The sequence below is a fragment of the Callionymus lyra genome, chromosome 11 (genome assembly GCF_982586985.1).
Source record: "Callionymus lyra chromosome 11, fCalLyr1.hap1.1, whole genome shotgun sequence".
NCBI classification, from domain to species: Eukaryota; Metazoa; Chordata; class Actinopteri; order Syngnathiformes; family Callionymidae; genus Callionymus; species Callionymus lyra.
In genome coordinates, this window is record NC_141828.1 from 21,267,286 (window position 1) to 21,287,584 (window position 20,299).

General features: G+C 39.8%; 1 protein-coding gene across 4 annotated transcripts in view; it reads right to left on the reverse strand.

Annotated features, from left to right (window-relative positions):
* The window catches only part of LOC148069586 (disks large homolog 5-like), a 49,893-nt gene extending 29,666 nt beyond the window's left edge, over window positions 1–20,227 (reverse strand). For 3 of the 4 annotated variants that reach the window (XM_087803079.1, XM_087803082.1, XM_087803078.1), the window contains exons 1-2: window positions 19,506–20,226; window positions 143–211 (exon numbers count right to left, since the gene is read on the reverse strand). In XM_087803079.1, coding sequence (XP_087659205.1) covers window positions 143–211; window positions 19,506–19,812 — 376 coding nt within the window. In that variant the 5' untranslated portion in view covers window positions 19,813–20,226. Of the gene's footprint in view, window positions 1–142; window positions 212–19,505 lie in introns of all 4 variants that reach the window. The other variant, XM_087803081.1, reaches the window with a different exon arrangement.
* Window positions 20,228–20,299: the final 72 nt, after the last annotated feature.

A 20,299-nucleotide genomic window follows, 5' to 3' on the forward strand; every position in this document is an offset into this window, starting at 1 on the left:
GGAGGGAAGCGTGACAAACACATTTGACTGTGAGGCAACTCTCCGACTGTTTTTAATTAATGGTTGAGTCTCAGGAAAGAAAGACGAGAGAACACGGAGGTTATGATCGCAACGTTGACGAGATGTTGAAAAACAAACCTACCGACGCTACTCAGCGAGCTGCTGCTCTCGGAGTCTGACGGCATGGTGGAGAGAACACTGTAGGTGGAACCTGCCAGGAAAGAAAAAGAAAAGGTTTGGATGATGAAAAACACACTGCGTTTTATTTTTCTACTGCAAGACTATTATACAGCAACAAACGCAGATACGACAAAGGATGCGCATCATGATACAGGGACAACATTAAAATATATTGGGATACTGTAGGAACAAGGATACATTTGTAGTATTGTCGAGTACTTGACTCTGGTGTTGCAGAATATACAGACCACATGACTCTTGACGAAGTCTTAACTACTTTCATTTGTTTAGAAACAAAAATATGTCCAAACATCAGCTTTAAAAGCTACTTAAGTCCTGTATCCTCTCGTTCTCAGTCAGCATTGTTTATTTAGTTGTGGGGGACATGACCGTTGCCATCTAGGGAATTAAAATTTCATTGCAACACAAAAATTAACAAACGCAGTTAATATTTGCATACTACTGTGGTTGACTGTATCCTCTAGTCCTCAGTGATTGCTGGGATCTCGCAAAATGTCAATGTTTATTTAGCTGCGGCTGGATGTTTAATTGCAAAAGAAGCATTAACCAAATGTTGAATTAATAAATATTTGCATTTAAATCATAAAAAATATCCTATCGGAATACTGATACTGTATTGAGGAAAGGGAAAACATGATATTTCAGCCTATAGTTGTTTTCGACTGTATCCTCTCGTTCTCAGTTATCATTGTTCATTTAGTTGCGGGGGACATGACCGCTGCCATCTGGGGAATTAAAGTTTCATTGCAACACAAAAAAAGGAACAAACGCAGTTAATATTTGCATCCTACTGTGGTTGACTGTATCCTCTCGTCCTCAGGGATCGCTGGGATCTCGCAGAATTTCAATGTTTATTTAGCTGCGGCCGGATGTTTAATTGCAAAAGAAACATTAAGCAAATGTTGCATTTATAAATATTTGTATTATAATCGTAAAAAAATCCTATCGGAATACTGATACTGTATTGACGAAAGGTAAAACATGATATTTCAGCCTATAGTTATTTTCGACTGTATCCTCTCGTTCTCAGTTATCATTGTTCATTTAGTTGCGGGGGACATGACCGCTGCCATCTGGGGAATTAAAGTTTCATTGCAACACAAAAAAAGGAACAAACGCAGTTAATATTTGCGTCCTACTGTGGTTGACTGTATCCTCTCGTCCTCAGGGATCTCGCAGAATTTCAATGTTTATTTAGCTGCGGCCGCATGTTTAATTGCAACAGAAACATTAACCAAATATTGAATTTATAAATATTTGTATTTTAATCGTAAAAAAATCCTATCGGAATACTGATAGAGTATTGAGGAAAGGGAAAATGTGATATTTCAGCCTATCGTTATTTTTGACTGTATCCTCTCGTTCTCAGTCGTCACCGGATTGTATCATTTCTTTAGCTGACGTAATGTCAGCTAGCAACCAGAAGTTTAATTGCAACACAAAATACTTCGGAAAATTTGCACGTCAATTGTAAACGCACTTTATTTAGCTGTAAGCCATAAAATAACTATGGTTAAAAAAAAACAAACAGTGGTGTTGAAAGTCGACACAGTATTGCAAGAAAAAGAAATATATATATCACGATATATCGCTGTATTGATATTTACCAACACCCCTATGACAGTGTACTGACCTACTTCACTCAACTCAGCTGCACTGGAAGAATCCTGAACAAGAATCCAAGCAAGTTACTCTGAGATCGATGTCCCCTTTACAATTTACCCCAAATATTTTCTTGGGGAAAAAGCTACATCTGGTAAGAGGCAGGGACACCCTGGACAGGACAAAAACACCAACAAGATACAGTATGTCTGTACAACTGTAGGGTTGGCGAGTAGATATACGATAATATACGCAGTCATAGTAATGGGGTCACGACTAGTTTAAAGGTCTCACTGATACCTTAACAACCCATGATCGAGATAAAGGCATGATTTATGGAACGCTTGTGAAGTGTTGAATATGCAGATCAGAGTGAGACATCACGCTGATGTTCCGTTGACAACAATAAACCTGCGTCGAGCCTTGATGTACATTTCCTGTACGCGTCTTCTAAAGCCCGGTTGAAGAGCGATCCTCTTTTCATTTCCTTTCTCCACGTATGAAGGATCATGTGCTCTTTTCCTAACGCTTCAAATCGGTTTATCTGCTACACTTGCCTTTCACAGAAAATCCTGGATGAATCCTGATCCAGTTCAGGTCAGAAAAACAACTTTTCAAGCAGCGTAGAAATATGGAAATGTTCGAGTCGACTGGAAAGAATGTTTGAAGATAAACGTAGCGCTCTTGTTTTTGGCCCTGAAGAGTAATCATTGGAAATATAATCCTAGGAAAACTATATCCCTCCAGTCATTGAGAGCAGTCTAATGTTTCTGTAATGTCGTGGATAAACAAGATTAGTCGAAATCCGCCTTGGCTTTTTAAACTCCGTTGTGAGGTATAAAAATAGAAGCTAACCGTCGACCTTATTCGCACTGATTTCTATCTGCACTCATTAGCATCTGTCACAGAAGGCAATAAATCACGGCTCTCACCTTTCCGAAGCATCTCCCTGTGGCGCAGGAGCACCGGCGCTCGCCTGCCATACGGAGACCCAGATTCACCACTGAGTCGTGAACGCCGTCCAAAAGTATGATGAAGAGAACACGGCGGAAATAACAATCGCAAAAGCGATTCCAACTAACGTTATTTATTTTGATGATCACAAGCTTTTCTCACTCATTTTGTCGACTAAGAGTTGGTATTATTCTCAGAGTAATCTGTTCCTTTTTAGTTTAAATCTATTTTAATGAAACAACTTAGCGCCCAGGGATGAACTTCCTTCAAAAGACACAACAACAAACATCTAAATACCTCCATACTGCTCGACTGTAACGTCTCTCTTGTACAGTATTGATGCCTCGAGGAAAATAATTGTTCTGGAAAAAATAAAACAAGTCTAAATTTCACGCTTGCAGTTAATACAAAACTCTGCAGTGAGAATTCTAGCCTGCTCTAGTAGAATAACTCACATTTCACCGATCCTTAAAACTCACTGGCTGCCAGTTTCTTTGAGGATCAATTATAAAATTCTGTTTTTTTACTTTCAGATCTATTCATGGTCAGGTTTCTCCTTATTTCACTGATCTGATCCAGCCTTACACCCCAGCTCGGTCTCTGAGGTCTGTGGATCAGAATCTACTGATGGTTCTTGAACATGCTTCCTGACCAGACGAGAGAAATCCTTCCATGGTGTTTCTCCTAAGCTTTGAATCCTCTTCTCCCTCTGTGTTTGATGATCTACTGACTCCTTTAAGAAACATCTTAAGACATTCTTATTTGTGCAGGATTTTCCCTGATTTTCTGAGACTCCTGTGTTTTTGTCTTATGTGACTTGGCCTTTTAAAGTATATATTTTTTACTGTGTATTGTTTTTTATTTGTGACCCTGGTTTAAAAAGGTGTTTTACAAATGACTATTAATTACTTACTTACTTCCAGTAGACTTTGTGCAGTCTGGAAGCGGTTGCGATATTAACCCAGAGTACTCACAGTACTTTCGGAGTACTTCCAGTTTACAGCGCTGTCTTTCAATGCCCGCCCCGAACGTGGGTAGAAAATAGACTTGTTTAATTTTTCCCAGAACAATTCTTCTCATCGAGGTTTCAATACAAGATGGACGTTACAGACGAGCAGTATGGAGGCATTTGGATGTTTTAATACGTCTTTTCAGAGGAATTTTAAAAATCGAAGAAAATCAAGTGCAGTATTTGTATGAAAAAAGGAAATCTTGCTAAAGCCTCCAGCCCTATATACTAAACAACTGTCCTGTCACAATAAATAAAGGGTTAAGGGGAGAACAACTGAGGGCTACCAAGATGCCTCCGCGCCAGAGTAGCGAAGAACACAAAGCCTATAAGCTAGTTAGGTCAGATAGAATCGATTCACTTCTGCCGCCTTTTAATACAGGAAAGGGAGAATTTTCCATTGTAACTGCGTCTTAGATTCTCCGATCAAACACACCCTCTGTTGACCCGAGACCTCCACTGGTGGAATAATCCAACATGATGTCCTCCATCCAAAACCCTCTCACCGAGCTGTCCTATTCTGTCACTTACGATCTGATCTATTGCGCATTAAAAAGGTTTGTACGCTCCAGCGAGAGCGTAAATGTTTATCTATCCAAGACGGCGTCTGAGAGTGTGATTCGCCGTGAAGCCGAACAGCTGCGGCACGACAAATAAACGCCTTTTGTTGTTGACGTCAAATCGGGTCATTTTCATTTAGCCTCCGTTCGAAAATCGGAAGTCACGCAAAGAAAAAAAGCTGCCAAAAAATGTGCCTGACTGTGTCGCATTGGCAGTGACACGTGAACAACGGTGTACTCGGATTAGAACGGCAATAGATTCAAGCGTTCCAGATCTCCATCTCTGGTCCTGGTCTTTTCCCAGCTGAGTGCGGCTCCAGCTTCACTCTGTGACAGGGCCAGGCCTAATTAAGTGTGAGCGCTGTGCGAGCGAGCCGGGGAGCGCCTGTAGACCCAGGAATGGAGAGGGGACGAGGGGGCACATGAAGAAGAAGAGGACAGATGAAAGGAGATATCCTCACCGAGGAGCTGAAGGAGATAAGGCTGTTTGAGATACAAAAGAGGAGCAGAAAGTAAGGAGTGGGGAAAAAAAAAAAAGAAGCCGCTTTGCCGAAGCAGCTTTTTAATCTGCTCCGACTTTCCCTGATGCTCAACACTTTCAGTCTGAGAAGCGCTTGAAGCGAAGAGCTTTGAATTCATATTGTTCCGTGACATATTATGCGAACCACTGCAGGGTTGCACGTCTTTTTTAAAACAACCAGCAGTGACGCTGCCAGAATGACATCCTCGTTTCATGTCGTGCCTGAGACTTAACGCAAATCTGACAAAACACAACACAACCAATAACATTCAGACAAGGGCGAGGATTTATTTCATTGAGAACACAACATGCTGTATTTAGCATTTCATTTTTTAACTTTTTATCAACGTGCCAGGAGTGACAACAATGACATGACCTGAAGGGAAACTCACTTCAAAACCTTCCTGACTCATGTGTTTCAAATGTTGAAGTCTTTCTCTCCAAGATGCAGTAAGTTCTTCATCATGACCATGTTTTGAACGAATTACTTTATAAAGTTATCCCCCGTCTGCTCTCGTAACCTCTTGTTCGCTGAGATTTCAGAGTCTTTCAAGAGAAATTGTATTCTCTACTCCTTCATCTAGCTGTAATCACACCCCGCTTTGATTATACAACGAGTCCTTTGGAGGTGGAGACTTTCAGAATTGATGACGCACAGTGACAAACCCTAACGCTTAACCAATTACAGCAGAAGTATATTCAGTGGGCGGGGCTTAAGCACATTTTCTAAAGTAAATATTTCAATGAGAAGAGAGTTTTGTACAAACAGACACATACTGATGAGTAGAATAGAGTCCAACATCTATTTAGGACGCACTTAAATCAACATGTTACTTGAACTTTAAGGAACCATATTACATAGAGTCAGACAAAGAAAAGACGCTGAATATAGTGAGGAAGTTTATTTTAAAATGTACTTTGTGCAGCTCTGACATATACACAGTTGAACCAACGAAACTTCTTTTTTTTAAACGTGGCAGCAGAATCTCAGAAAATAATTGCGCGTTCCTCCCTCCATCTTTGACTCTTGTGACTCTTAAAGATAGTCTTAAACTCATGTATAACCTAAATAACCAATTTACTTAAAAACATATCAATGATAGCAAATATGAGATTTAAATTAATAAAAAAACTTAAAATTCCTCATTTGTCATCAAGCAAAAGGGATTAAGAAAAAGCTTTAATATGACATTTTAATGAAAAATATAGAACATTATTTCAAATTAAAATGAGATATACACCATTTCATTATAAATTAATGTTATCTACATTTATTTTTTATCCTAATACATTAATTTGTTTTATTCGGAAGAAAAACTAGTGAAACAAAAAGGAAATAAAGGAAATTAAGCAGTTTAACATGTTGTATTTGGAATCCTCTGGCCCCGAATCGGCCAGGACTTAAATCTCCTTATTTAGATGAAGCTGTGAGATGATCGTCCAAACAAGCGGCGATGAATACGACTCAAACGGCGCGTCGCATACGAGCTATCTGGTGATCGATGGCTCTGCGGTGTTTCCGACAGACGTTTAATCATCAATAGTAATTAGCAGCAGCTAGTGAGCGCCGTCATTTGTAAACACAGCGACTCACTCAATGAGCACAAACACATTAGAGCGGGACGGACGTGGATATCTACTGGAGAGAAGTCATCACCATTTTTGCATTAGGTGCAAAAAAGTGGAGATTAAACATGTTCATTTGTAAAGTTTAATATATGGTCAATTGTTTTAATGTAGCTCTTTGATAACGTGACATTCAGGAAATTGTTTCAGGGTCCATATGGAACTTATATTGCATATTTTTTTTTATTTCTGGAGGTAAAAGAAAATCCCTTTAGTTCTTTAGCTATTATGGAAATGAACGCAACCCCCCACTCTCACACTAGTCATGTGCTCACTGTGCGAAGACGATGAAATTATGGCGAGTAATGAGAGAATTAGGTGCAAAAAAGTGGAGATTAAACATGTTCATTTGTAAAGTTTAATATATGGTCAACTTTTTTAATGTAGCTCTTTGATAACGTGACATTCAAGAAATTGTTTCAGGGTCCATTTGGAACTTGTATTGCATATATTTTTTATTTCTGGAGGTAAAAGAAAATCCCTTTAGTTCTTTAGCTATTATGGAAATGAACGCAACCCCCCACTCTCAAGCTAGTCATGTGCTCACTGTGCGAAGACGATGAAATTATGGCGAGTAATGAGAGAATAAAAATAAACCAGGCTTAGAAAATATGAATAATTGCAAAATATTACATGGTGCCGCTTTAATGTCACTGACTAATAGAAGCGGAAAGTTAATTCCAAAATAAATGGGTTTTATTTGGGGTAAAAATTGGTTAAAAAGAAAGAAACGTATTCATTTGGAACCGGTCCTGTTTTCCAGACTCCATTAGATACGATGACATGAAGCGCCGACTTGCGAGCGAGGCTGAGGAGGTGACAATGATTCCACCGAGGACCTGAGGCCAAATTAACAAAATCCCGCCTCTATGATCTAAATAGGTCAGAGACAGTGCTCGCCCTTGCTCTGCCCTCCGGGTTCCTCTTTCCCTCTTTCTCCTCTGCTTTCCCTCCACATCATGGTGGCTCGCTTCATCGCCAACAGTTGCTCCAGACGTGCAAGATCACCAGCGCCGAAAGAAGGATGGCACGTTACCATGGTGAAACCCGACGAGTGGAATTGCAAATCGAGCATCGCGGTGGAGGTTAAGACTTGGGGAGGCTGGTTGAGGACGAGCCTTATTTGCCGCGTTTCAATTATTCATCAGATTAAATTCTGCCTAAATCAAAGTAGAGCCTGAAGCGAAGTGACCGAGGTCACACCTGCTGCTCATCTCGGGTCCAACGAGAAGTAAACGCATCGGAGGAAAATGTTCCGATCGGCGACATGTTCAGCGATATTTCATCCACTCTGAATTTTTTCAAGCACAATCCCAAAGTAGATTGGATTGCTTATGACAACCCAATATGAATAATGGATTAAAGCGCCTCTGTAATCATCTGTGGATTATTCCTGTACCGTAGCTGGATTTTCCAATAGTCAGATTCTCACTAAGAAATAAACAATTATATCATCATTTCAGTTGCATTAATTGTCTGCTTTTTATTACAAAAAATATATATATACATGACAACATAATAAATTTACTCATCATTTACTTCTGTTGTTAGTTTTCCAGTCAGTTCATTTAATTCTCATCCCTTTATGTTAATCCCCAACATTACTGGGCATTTTAAAGCCATTTAAGACGACACCGTCAGTAGCACAAATCCTCTAGAAAAAGGGAAAGTTTCGTTTCATCCCCCGAGTCGTCAAGCGACATGACTGCCGCTAATACTCCCTGGAAGGAAATGCACCGCAAATAACCTATTTCTGTCTCAGACTTCCTCTTCCATCTTAATCCTTTACATAGACCTGGCCTTTGTCATTGATTCTGTCAAGTAGGAAACATTTCTTATTGATGTGTTAGAAAATATCATTATGGCAATACATCCTGATATTATTTTCCAAGATAATGTATCGATCTCCGACAGCACTGCATCGATTTTTGGGGGGGGGGCTCATGTTACCATAGCTTTTTACGGCTTCTAGTTCAATAATGTGCCTTTAAAATAATAAAAAGAAATTCAATTAACATGCCGTTTGTTCACTTTTCTGTTGCAATTTAACTTCCGGCTGCTAGATGGCAGCATTCATTACGTCCTCCACAGCTAAATGAACATTGAAATCCCACGGGATCCCGCGATGACTGAGAATTAGAGGATACAGTCGATTCCATGTTTGGACATATTTTGGTTTCAAAACCAATGAAAACAGTTACGACTTCATCAAGAGTCATGTGGTCTGTAGATTCTGCAACTCCAGAGTCAAGTACTATAACAATACTACAAATGTATCCTTGTTCCTACAGTATTGCAATACATCATATCGTTGACCCTGATTTGTGATACGTATTGTAATGTCAGATTCTTGCCAATACACAGCCCTTATATCAGTATATCAAGTAAGTAAGCTTTATTTGTCCAGTGCATTTCACAGACCAGGGTCACAAAGCGCTTAAAGAACAAAACACTACAAATACATAGTGAGTCAAATGTTACTTTGGTTGCTGTCATTTATCAATTAGTTTTTTCTTCAAGGATAGTGGTCCTCATTTCACAAATAATCTTATATTATACCCTTGTTCAATCATTAATAAAACTCTTCAAGAAACCACTCTATACTTGTGTAAAAACTCGACACAATGGTCGATTATGTTCTGGAACACTATCCATCCTTGATATTCCCGAAGAAAAAATGCAGCCTCAACAACTCCTCCCATCACTTTCGTCAGCAACAATGACTTGCAGCGATAAATCACAGCTGGTCACACCAATGTCTATTTTAGGGGTGTCCCAGAAAGAACGTCCTACAAGAGCGGTCGTGCATTGATCAGAAGTACAGAGCTACTTACATCAAGCACAGTTTCACTTTATCCTCAGTATTATAAGCAGAATCAAGAGTTGTTAAATATCAAATATGTACTGTACTGTATCCCATATAGTACAGATATCCCATATCTTTGGTGGGCCTGGATAGTGTAGTTTTTTTTTAGTTCAAGATCGTGGTTTTAAACACATTTTTAATACATGAAACAGTATATAATTACATTAACAGTAACAGAGACTAGATAGGGGTTCTCAGACTTTATCACCTGATCCATCATCAACACAGTTTAAAGTTACTTAGTACAGCGTTTAGTGTTCTTATGACCTATACTCAACTTGTATCATTTATTTTGTGTACTAATAACCTCAGGGAAATGTACCAGAGTTACCATTTTTAACAGTAAGGTTATCCATTTTCTTTTTCTGTTAGAATGTTATCACACAGGGACGGATCTAGAAAAACATTTACGTTGGTTTCAAGAAGGAAGCAGGAACTTTTGGCTGGTTGCAGTATGACATATTGAATAGGAATCCGTTTGGAGAGTAAATTTAGGGTGCCATTTACTACCCAATGCCATCCCAGTAGATCCATCCATTATTTCCCACATCTTCATAGAAAAGTATTAAATACCTGCATTGCATTCATGTAAAAGTATAATTGTCAAAAGAAAGATACTGTACTTTTTTGATACTTGGGTTGTTTGGACGACATGCATTTTTAATTATGTTTAATGGATAATTGCATGATATACATCTCCAAATGTCTTGTTCTTGTCTGGATCTTGATCTTCAAATGTCTTGGTCTCGAACTCCCCGGTCTCGATAAAGTCTTGGGTCTCCCGATATTCGTACCAACTGAAAGCGGCAAATTTGGTACTGGCTTCTAAAGCCAGAAAATGTACTTATACATCAAAATGAAATATATATATATATATAAATGTAAGAAGACATTGAAAGTACAATCTTTTAATAAATGTGCACCGGAAAAAGGCTTTCAAGAATAAATAATAAGCAGAAAGAAACTTCTCTTCCTTGATTTTTTTTATCCTGTATCGGTTTATTTTCATATTTTGTTGATAGTTTGATGGTGATTTTTCCCATTTTAAATATGGCCTGTGACTCAAAAAGGTTGGTAAACTCTTAACTAGTCTTGTCTCTCAAATATAACTCAATCTTTTTGGAATTTTTGGAACTAGTTGATGTCCTGAATATCAACCCTTCCTTAACGAACGACTGTAAAGAAACGCTTTATTTTAGATGAAAAAATTCACGTCACTAAACTAACAAACGTGAACTGTATCCGATCCAGACCAACATTATATTGGGAGAATAATCAGACGCTCAACTTTCATGTAACCTTCAGCGTCTTATACAAGCGTCTCCCTCATCCATTTATGGTTCAAGACTGCGAAATAAATTCTAAATTAATTCCTCCATCCCACATTCTCAGACCTCCACAAGCCAGGCAGTGCTCTTAACTTCTGAAGACGCTGTGACACCACAGGGCCAGGATTCTGGGCAGTGGGCCAGTGAGGCTTTTGCCGCTCGAGTAGAGGATTGATCATCTGATTTATGGACGTCCAAAGTACGAATAAACAAAGTCATCTCGCGTGATGACATCATCAGCCAGGATTACTACACCGCACGCACAGCCTGACTCACAACTCCATGTGCACTCGGGCAAGTGGTCGAACTCGCCCACCTTTTTCCGTCCCGTGGTCGGGGACGTGTAACGCAGCTTGTTTTTCCAAGCAGCGTAAAAACAGTCGGGCAGCGCAAAACAAAGGGAAGAAGACACGAAAATGCCTGCAGCTCAGTCGACCTGTCAGAACAGCTGAGCAGCACCAAGATCCAAATGTGCCCCCGAGAGCACGCGCTATAATGGCTCTAACTCGGCTCAGAACCATAACTCCGCATGACCAGGGCACCATTTACTTTCCATGAGAGGTGGAAGAAGTCTGATCTAATCCGGCACCGTGCAAACAGCTAAAAACAACAGCCGTGTAGACAAACACTACGATTGGAATTAGGATAATCTTGTGACATCCCTTTCACTTTTAACAACAGCCGAGTCAGAAGGCGTTGTTAAAACTATGCTAGACTATCACTTTTTTAAGATTAATGGCATAAAGAAACAGAATCGTTTTCATGGCAAGACTCATTTTTCAGATGAACAAAAGTGAAACTACACAAATAACTGTAGGCTTTAGCACACAATAAACTTCTACAACAGGAATAACTTTCTCAACCAGATTTATATTCTGGATTAAAGGATTCAAGTGTGTCTTTAGTTGATCTTGGACCTTGTATGTTCATTTTAATGTAGCGACTGGTACTCGTTTGTTGTCATCTTCGTCCAAAAAGACCTTTAAAAACATCCAAATACCTCCAAACTGATTGTCTGTAACGTCCATCTTGTATTGAAGAATCAACATCTGGAGTTTTTCAGAAAGAAATTAAATAAATACGTACATTTTAGGTTCGTTTTTAGCGTAAGATCCCAGTCTCTCAGCTCCAGCTAGTATCCCTATTGAAGCAAGTTTTAGTGCTCATGACCAAGATTTTCGGTGATGGCCTGTGTGACCTTCAGCTACAAACAAACTGAAAATATCGACTCGTTTCATTTTTCTTGGAACATCCTCCAAGATGGACATAACAGACGTATGGAGGTATTTGAATGTTTTTAAGTGTCTTTTTGGACGAAGATGAAGACGAAGACAAATGAGCTCCAGTTGCTACATTAAAATGAACAAACATTTTTGTCTATAACTCTAAAAATGAACAGATTACTCTGAAAATAATCCCAACTTTTAGTCAACCAAGAGGGTGAGTAGAAAATTAGAGAAATTAGAATTTTAAGAATAAAAACATAGAAAAAATGTGAACACCTTTAGAGTCAGAAATACATTAGGAGACATCAACAGATGACAGATACACGCCAGTATTCCATCCATCTAGTAAAGTATTGAACAAGGAATAATGGAGTAATCAATAGACTGCAATTAACCCTGGACAATAGATGTCAACTCAATAGTTGTTGATTAAATACGATCAGTCTGGCACCGGATCACATGACAAAAACATTGATCCCTGTGTGATAAGTGCTTGTGTAATAAACAGAAATTAACAGCGTTACTCAGATCTTGATCCTAGACACCCTTCGCTTCAGTGATCAATTGTGAAACGAAGATCCAAGTTCAGCAAAAAAAAACGTACTCGCCAAATGAAAAGCAAGGAAAGCGAGTTTGGTTCCGCCCAGGGGAGATATTAGAGAGCAGTAGTCTGGACAAAATGCAGCCTGGGTAATAACTCATTTGCTCGTCCGGTGTTTTATGGAAAAGGGACACGAACTGGCGCACAAACACACACACACACACACACATGCTTATGTCCTAGTCGTACACAGCAAGCTGCTGATTCGGCACTTTAGGTCTGAACAACTTCTTAACAAAAGGCCTGTTGTCCAAGTCCCCCTCGCCCGGTTCGCTTTCTCATCGCCCGTCTCCGCGTACAGCCGTGCAAGTGTGCTCGCCCAGTCAGCGGGAGAGTCGGAGCGAAAACGATTTAATTCTCAAGTTAAGCGAAAAGACCTCTTTTTTTTAAAGAAAAAAGGAGATTGACAGCCAAAGAGGATTGTGTGTGCTGCATCCTGTCAGGGAGAATTGCGTTTCCCTCCACTCTCAGCGAGTTTAAATCACTGTCACCTGCACTAGAATCCGCAAAAGGGTGAGGGGGGAGGTGCACGGCTTCTCTGGGAGTGGAAAAAACTGTAGCATACAGGGAGAAGCATTCTGCACACGAGGCAGCCTGAATCCTGCCATTTGCATTCATTCAATAAATGATATGGGGTTTTGGGAGTGCAGATAATACGCTTGTGTGAATTCACAAAGCGTTCGGTTGTGCAAGATATGTGGACTGGATCCTCTGCCTGGACGGTTTGTTTCAGGCTGGATTCAGAAAAAAGCTCAAGCCACGTTGAATAATGGACCACGTGTCCGTTTCAAGTTGACATAAAAGCTTTTTAACAACCGACTAAATTCTGCCACTTCTTATAGAGAATTGCACTCACAATACACGAGTCTCTAGACAAGATTGAATTCACTTTAACAACTAATTCTTCGTCATCCTCGAGGAAGATTTTACCGTCAAAATAGTCAACATTTCCAAACAAACTGTCGTGGAAACACACCTGGTAACAGTTGTGTTCAGTTTAAGATAAAAACGCAAAGCAATTATTTAGTGGGAGGAAACCGGAGTGCCCGGAGTAGACTCAGAAACACAGGGAAAACAATAAAACGCAACGAAGAAATGCCGCAACCAGGAAGCGAACCCGCAACCTAAAAAATTGTCAATCAGTATGTGTGTGTTGTGTGTCTTTGTGACAGACTGGCGTCCTGTTTAGAGTGTCCCCTGCCTCTCGCCCTAAGAAGCTGGGACAGACTACAGCCCCCCCTGCAACATCCATAAGGGAATATGCAGCGGAAATCAAAATAATTATTTCGTGTTTTTATTGAAAGCAGCAGGAGATCCATGAAGCTTTGTGTACATAAATAAGATATCTTACCACAACAATGCTGTAGAAGAAGCTCCACACTAAGGTAGTATGACAACATATGAATATGAATGTATCCAGAGCTTAAATGGTAGCTCAGAGCATGCATACAACGTGTAATAAACCCAAACTGTATATTCTCTCTGCCATCCCAAACGAAGCGTAGCTGGCTTATGAGTATTTCATCAACTCTCTCTGTAGCTTCTCTCTGTCTTTTTTGCCTCGAGGTTCTCTGGAAAACAACATGTATACGGTCTCTCGCAGGCGCGGTGGAAACAGTAATCGCATCAGGCGAATCACTACACTAAAGATAATAAAAAAAGGACATTAAAAGTGCAATCAAGTCGGCGGCAGCCAACAGTCCAGCGGCTGATGCGGGAAAAAGCTGCGGAGGAATGATAAAGCATGTCTTGTAGAGGCGTTCATGCCAGCGAGAACAAAGCAGGGTCTAATCCTCTGCTGAATAACTACAGGCCAGACTCTCCACCACCGGCGTGTTCTGGTCGCCTTGTACATGGCAGGGTTTCTAGGAGGTCCGTGAATGTCAACGGAAGGCAACATGCAAGTCTTGTGTGACATGTTACGGTTGGTTTTAATTACGAGCCAAAAACCATCGTTTCGACTCCAGAGAGGTTTTTGGGAACTTTCTTGCAAGAAGGCTTTTGTTGTTCCCAGTGACCAGTTAGTCTGACCACAAAAAATTGCTGCAACCACATGGAGATACAAGCAAAGTGATGACTTGAGACATCTTGTGAATGCTTTTTTTCTTGTACACAAAAACTAAATATCCATAACGTCAAGTGTTTTATACTTTGAGGGTTATCTTTGCATTGTATTCCAATGCTAACATCAAGAATCAAAGTAGGGGTACCCAGAGAAAACCTTATTCAACAAGTCTCCCAGCATACTTGATTTCATTGTATCCCTTTTCTGGATTCTCTCCATTTTAACTTATCGGTACTAATAAAGTTACTTTTGCTACAGCTGTCACACTTTATTTGGAGTAGCGAATACTCATTTCTAACAGTTACCAAAAACTAAATTATAATGTAAAACAATCGCAACAATGAATTTGATGTTGTTTTCTATATATACACATCATATCAGTGGTGTCGTTATTTTTCATATTTAGTTAACAGTATTTCATTAATTTTTGATACGCAATTGGAAAAGAAAATGCTAGTTAATTTAAAAGTTTATCATGTTTAATTCTTACTTTCATTTTATTCCACTCATCTTGTGTGGCAGTAAAAACTTGAAATACAGTAATTTAATGAAAAGTGATGACAAGAACTCTGGAGTGTGAAGTGTGTTGCAGTTTTAGTTGAATATTGAGGGTGGTGTGCGAATTCCACCTCCCTTGTCGTTTGCCAATCAACACATGGTGAGGTGTGATGTTGTGCGAACGACTGTTATCATTACCTACACCAGCTTTTACACCTCAGTGTTCTCTTCGTTTGAATCTAGATTGAACAGAACAATACAGTCCATGGCATTTACTGAAATTCAATCGAGCTCAATGAAGGCGACGGTTACAGTATAACGTGTCTGGCTTGAAGGGCAGCGGCACGACCAGATCAAATTAACTTTTCTTCTTGTGTTACTACATGGTTTGGGAAATTCAGAAGGTGAGATAAATGAATCTCTGTAACCAACTATTTAATATAGACAAGTGCACCAGTTAACCTTTGAATCCCTCCTAAAAATAAAAAAAAATAAAAACCTTTTATTGGTCTGAATTTGAGCCGTTTCCTGGTCAGGATTATAAGACGAATTCTGAGGAATTGAGCGACAATATGGACCAACAAATAAAGACCAGAAATCAAAGATGATCCATCCAGTCGTGAACGCTTGACTTGACCATGATCAGGTACAAGTAGGTGAAAAGTCAATGTTTTCTCAGGACCTTAAAGTGGGGTTGAAGTTGTAAAGATAACTCTTCACTGCTCTCTTCACAATTCTGCTAAATATTTCCACCAGGTTGATGCGTTGCTTTTATTTTTAAATCATCCTCAATCTTAAGTTATAATTAATAAACAATTATCTTGTTCTAAGCCCCGCCTTCTGTCTTTATCTTGATCTAGACGTAACAAGCGGTTGTTGAGGATTATATAAAGTTCTAAAACAGCCGAACCTCGACACATTGTCTAGTAGGCGTGTGGCCACTGACCTTTACAACATGAACAGACCAGAGACATCATGTTTAAATGTTATAAAACTGAAAAATAAACAGTGAAGTTAAGCAGACTCTCATTCCTACACACTGCTAGTTCTTAAATCTTAATGTAACAACAATTATTAGGAAATATTCAGTTGTTCAAATGATGTCAAAAGAATGTGTGATTTATGACGCCTGAAGTTTGAGGATCTTTTATTGACGTCAGCTCTGCCGCACAACTGTCACATTATCAGTCTGAGACAATGAAAGTAATTCTCTTCAGTCTATATCGTATGTTCATATCTCATCACCCGTTTCATGTCGTTATCCGAGTGATGGTTCTGACATTTCCGCCAGAAATCTGAGCTTATATGGTCGCTATAATCTCTGCTTTAATATCCCCCTGAAGTTCATTGAAACCTTCTCTGATCACGGCACTAACTGTTAGTTAAGCTTTCACACACATCCAGGCATGTTGTATTAAATCAGAACCGAATGCGTCGCCATCACCCAAGTGCGTGTTTATTATACCATAACAATCATTTATGTCGATTACTTCAAAACTAGTTTTGAAGACATAGTCGTAGATTTCTGCTTTAGATTCTGAAATATTCTCATCAAGATTCTTATCTAAATAGTTTTAATTTCCTCTCGTCATCATCACATTTTGTTTCATTCTCAACTCATACACTTTTTTAACGCTCAGATTTACAGTTATTTTATATATATATATATATATTTTATATATATTGTATATTTTCAATTATTTTTTATAATGAAAGTCAATGAAATGGTGCTGGTGTCTTCACCCATAGACGTCACACATAACCAAGCTTCTTTTTTTTCAGTCAGACCACAGGTGGTGGCTTAAATTAACATCTTAAAAAAGGTAACAAAATTCTCATATAACGTACTGTATAAAATGAGACGTTTGGACTATAGATATTCTAAAAAGCAGGTCGAGAAAATGAACTTCGGCCGCACTTTAATGATTCAGTGGTGTCAAAAAATATCCTCCTGCAAACGTCAGGACCGCTTTACAAGAACTGTATGCTATTTAGTTCCACCCCAGCTTCTCCCTTAGCTCAGATCTCAAGACTCATTCTGCATTCAGGCCCCGGGGCCATGACACTGGCTGTGGGTTAAACCACTGGCTTCAGTCATTCAGACAGAGCTAAACAGACAAAACTAGTGGAGGATTTTACACTTGGTCGCTCCCTTGCTGTGAAAAACAAGGTGTTCCAGTGCTGTCGTACACGTTTTCCAAGACTCTTTATCTTAGGCTCTCTTTTTTCCCCCAAAACCTTTGTGTGTATATCATCCTCAGGATGTTTAGCCAAACATGGAAGCTTCTGAAGATTTGAGATTTCTGAACCACACCGTCATCTAGAGAACAGCCAATGCCATGTCATCGCGACTAAACAGGAAGTTGAAACTCACGATCAAGACATTTAGGAGACCCTTTCGCTCTTTTATAAGTGATCATATAAATGCATTAACTGTATCTTACTTGTGTTTTCATAAACAAACCTTACTACTTTTCAGGTGAAAAGTTGATCACAGAGGAACCCTATATATATTAAAAAATATCACTTAAATACTTCATTATTTCCCAAAATATACATTATTATAAATATGTTATGTACAAAATGTATAAATATCAAATGTCTGATGCCAACAAGAACATCCATTCCTTAGTTTGGACTCAATTTTCTTTGCTGTAGAGGCTTAAATGTACTGCAAATGCTCTGGGTTCGGTGGCACACATGTGGAAGGATGAGCACATATCACCCGCTTGCTAAGGACAATAAGGAGCCACATGTCAGTGGGACATCTGTTGTCATGGAAACAAGTCGTCTGAGTTAATGTGCCATAGCGGTGAAATGCTATTGATGGCGAAGCAGGTTTTTTAATCCACCATTTGTGTGACATACATTCATGGAGGAGAAATATTAGAGCAAATGTTCATCTTAACCTTTACTGCTCACGACACTTGATTCTTAAACAGTATATAGGAATAAATCAATAACTTTGTACCTATAAAATCTTGATGAAATGTATGTATACCAAGACATACTTTTTGTGTCAAGTCTACTTCAAGAGCTCTTTAAAATGTAAAAAAAAAGAACAATGGCTAAAAAGTATGAATCTGATGTCCACTGACTGTATTTTTTTTCTGAAGAAGAAAGTGAAGAGTGACACTCATTATGGAAAATTGTCCCCGAAAAAGGAGAAAAATTTTGATACCGCAAAATATATCCGATTGGTGCCAAAAAACAACCAAAGTTCTTTACCCAGCCCTAATTATAACCAATACCATGAATAATTTTGCTACGTCTGAACTAACACGTAACATTGTCACAAATTGTATTTTTTTAACTTAAATTAAATGTATTACATTGTTCACTACTCTGACCCCTAGAAGAGCCAAGGTCTCAAGCAAACAATTTCACCATAGATGATTTATTTAGTAGAGTGCTGAGCTCAACCTTCAACCGTGTCTCGATTTGTGTCACAGTAAAAATAGATATTATCAAAGGGAGTTCACCCTTAAATCCAATTTCACTCATTTTCTACTTACCCTCATGTCGACTGGGGGTTATAGACAAAAATGTATATTCATTTTAATGTAGAGACTGGAGCTCAGTTGTCTTCGTCTTCATGTTCGTCCAAAAAGTAACACTTAAAAACACCCAAATACCTCCATACTGCTCTGCTGATCTTACAGAGGAGCAGTATGGAGGTATTTGGATGTTTCGGTGTCTTTTTGGATGAAGATGAAGATCAACGAGTGTTTATTGAATTGAACATACATTTTTGTCAATAACTCTAAAAAGAAACAAATTACAAATATTTCCAGCCCTTAGTCGACATGAGGGTGAGTAGAAAATGGGTCCAATTGAAATTAAAATAAATGTTTGTTGGTCATGTGTCTTGACATTTGGTCTCAAAGATGGCATTGATGAAACTGGTTTACACTATTTCACAAGAACATTTTGTTTCCATCAGAGCGATTTAAACCTGACTTTTGTTCAACAACGTCTCGGTGTGTTACGATGCAAAAAGACAGCAAAAGAGCCGGAGTCATTCCTCTTTGCAACAGAGTGCAAAAGACCTATTGTTCTCCCATGTATTTACGGTGACTTGACATTTAAAAAAAAAAAAAAGAGACCAATTAATACCTCTCACCAAAGACATCCCACAACATTGTCTTATGTTGAGGCAATAGTATCTTATTTAATTCTGATTTTTGAGCCACGTTTAGAGGAAGAAGAAAAAAACATCATCTCACACACACCTCTGCTCAGGTCGATGAGGACTAACATGTCAGCGGTACGCCCGTTGTCATGGAAACAAGTCATCCTACCTAACGTAGCATGGCTACAACATGGGGAACTTGAGCTGGTCTAAAGGTGTATCTTAATGGATCTGATGTTGAGTTTCAGATGTTATTTGATACATGACCAGGACCACCCAAGGCTTGCATGTGTGGGGGGGAAAAATGGGGCTCTTACCGGTGGAGTGGTCCACAGGTCCCCCACCGTTGGTGCCGTTGAAGAGGGCCGTGTGCAGGTCAGGGTACGCCTTCTCCAGGGCCACACACAGGTCCAGGAAATGGTCGCTCTCCTTGTTCATGAGCATCTTCAGGAGGTGCTCCACCTTCTCGGCGCTGGACGAGCAGTTCTGGTCCAGCTCGAAGCGATCCAGTGGACTCAAGGCACCGGAGACGATGAGCAGCTCGATGACCCGGTCCGCATCTGTGATGGAGTCCAGCAAGTTCTGGTGACACTGGTCGAGCAACTCTTTGTGCTTCGGCTCCATGGCTACAGAGTTTCCCCTTTTTTTTGTTTAGCTCGCCTGCTAACCCGGACGGACGGGAGCCCCAGAAAAAAAATCCCCCACACACACACCCGATTCAAAAGTACCGAGCGATCCGGGAAGTCAACTTATCGCCGCGTGCAGGAGTTCGCTTCAGAATCGCCGGATCGATTTCCGAGGAGAAGCCGAAACAGGCGCAAGGAGCCATATTTGTTGCCCGAGGCTGTTGACTGCAGCGAACAGCGATCCGTGTTCCCATCTCAGCCGAGTCCCTCGGCTCGTGTTGTTCGGATCCCTCTTCGCGTGGACCGAGCACATTTCTTCCACCCCCCACCCCCCTTTTGCTCGTGGATCTGGAAGTGCACTCAAGTGCGAGGAGGGGGGAAAAAAAAGTCACGTAACTCCGCCGCTGCTGCTGCTTCACTTACACTGTATCCTCCGCCATGTCTGAGCAACTCAGCAGCTGCTGCGCGCTGTCAATCAACGGGCC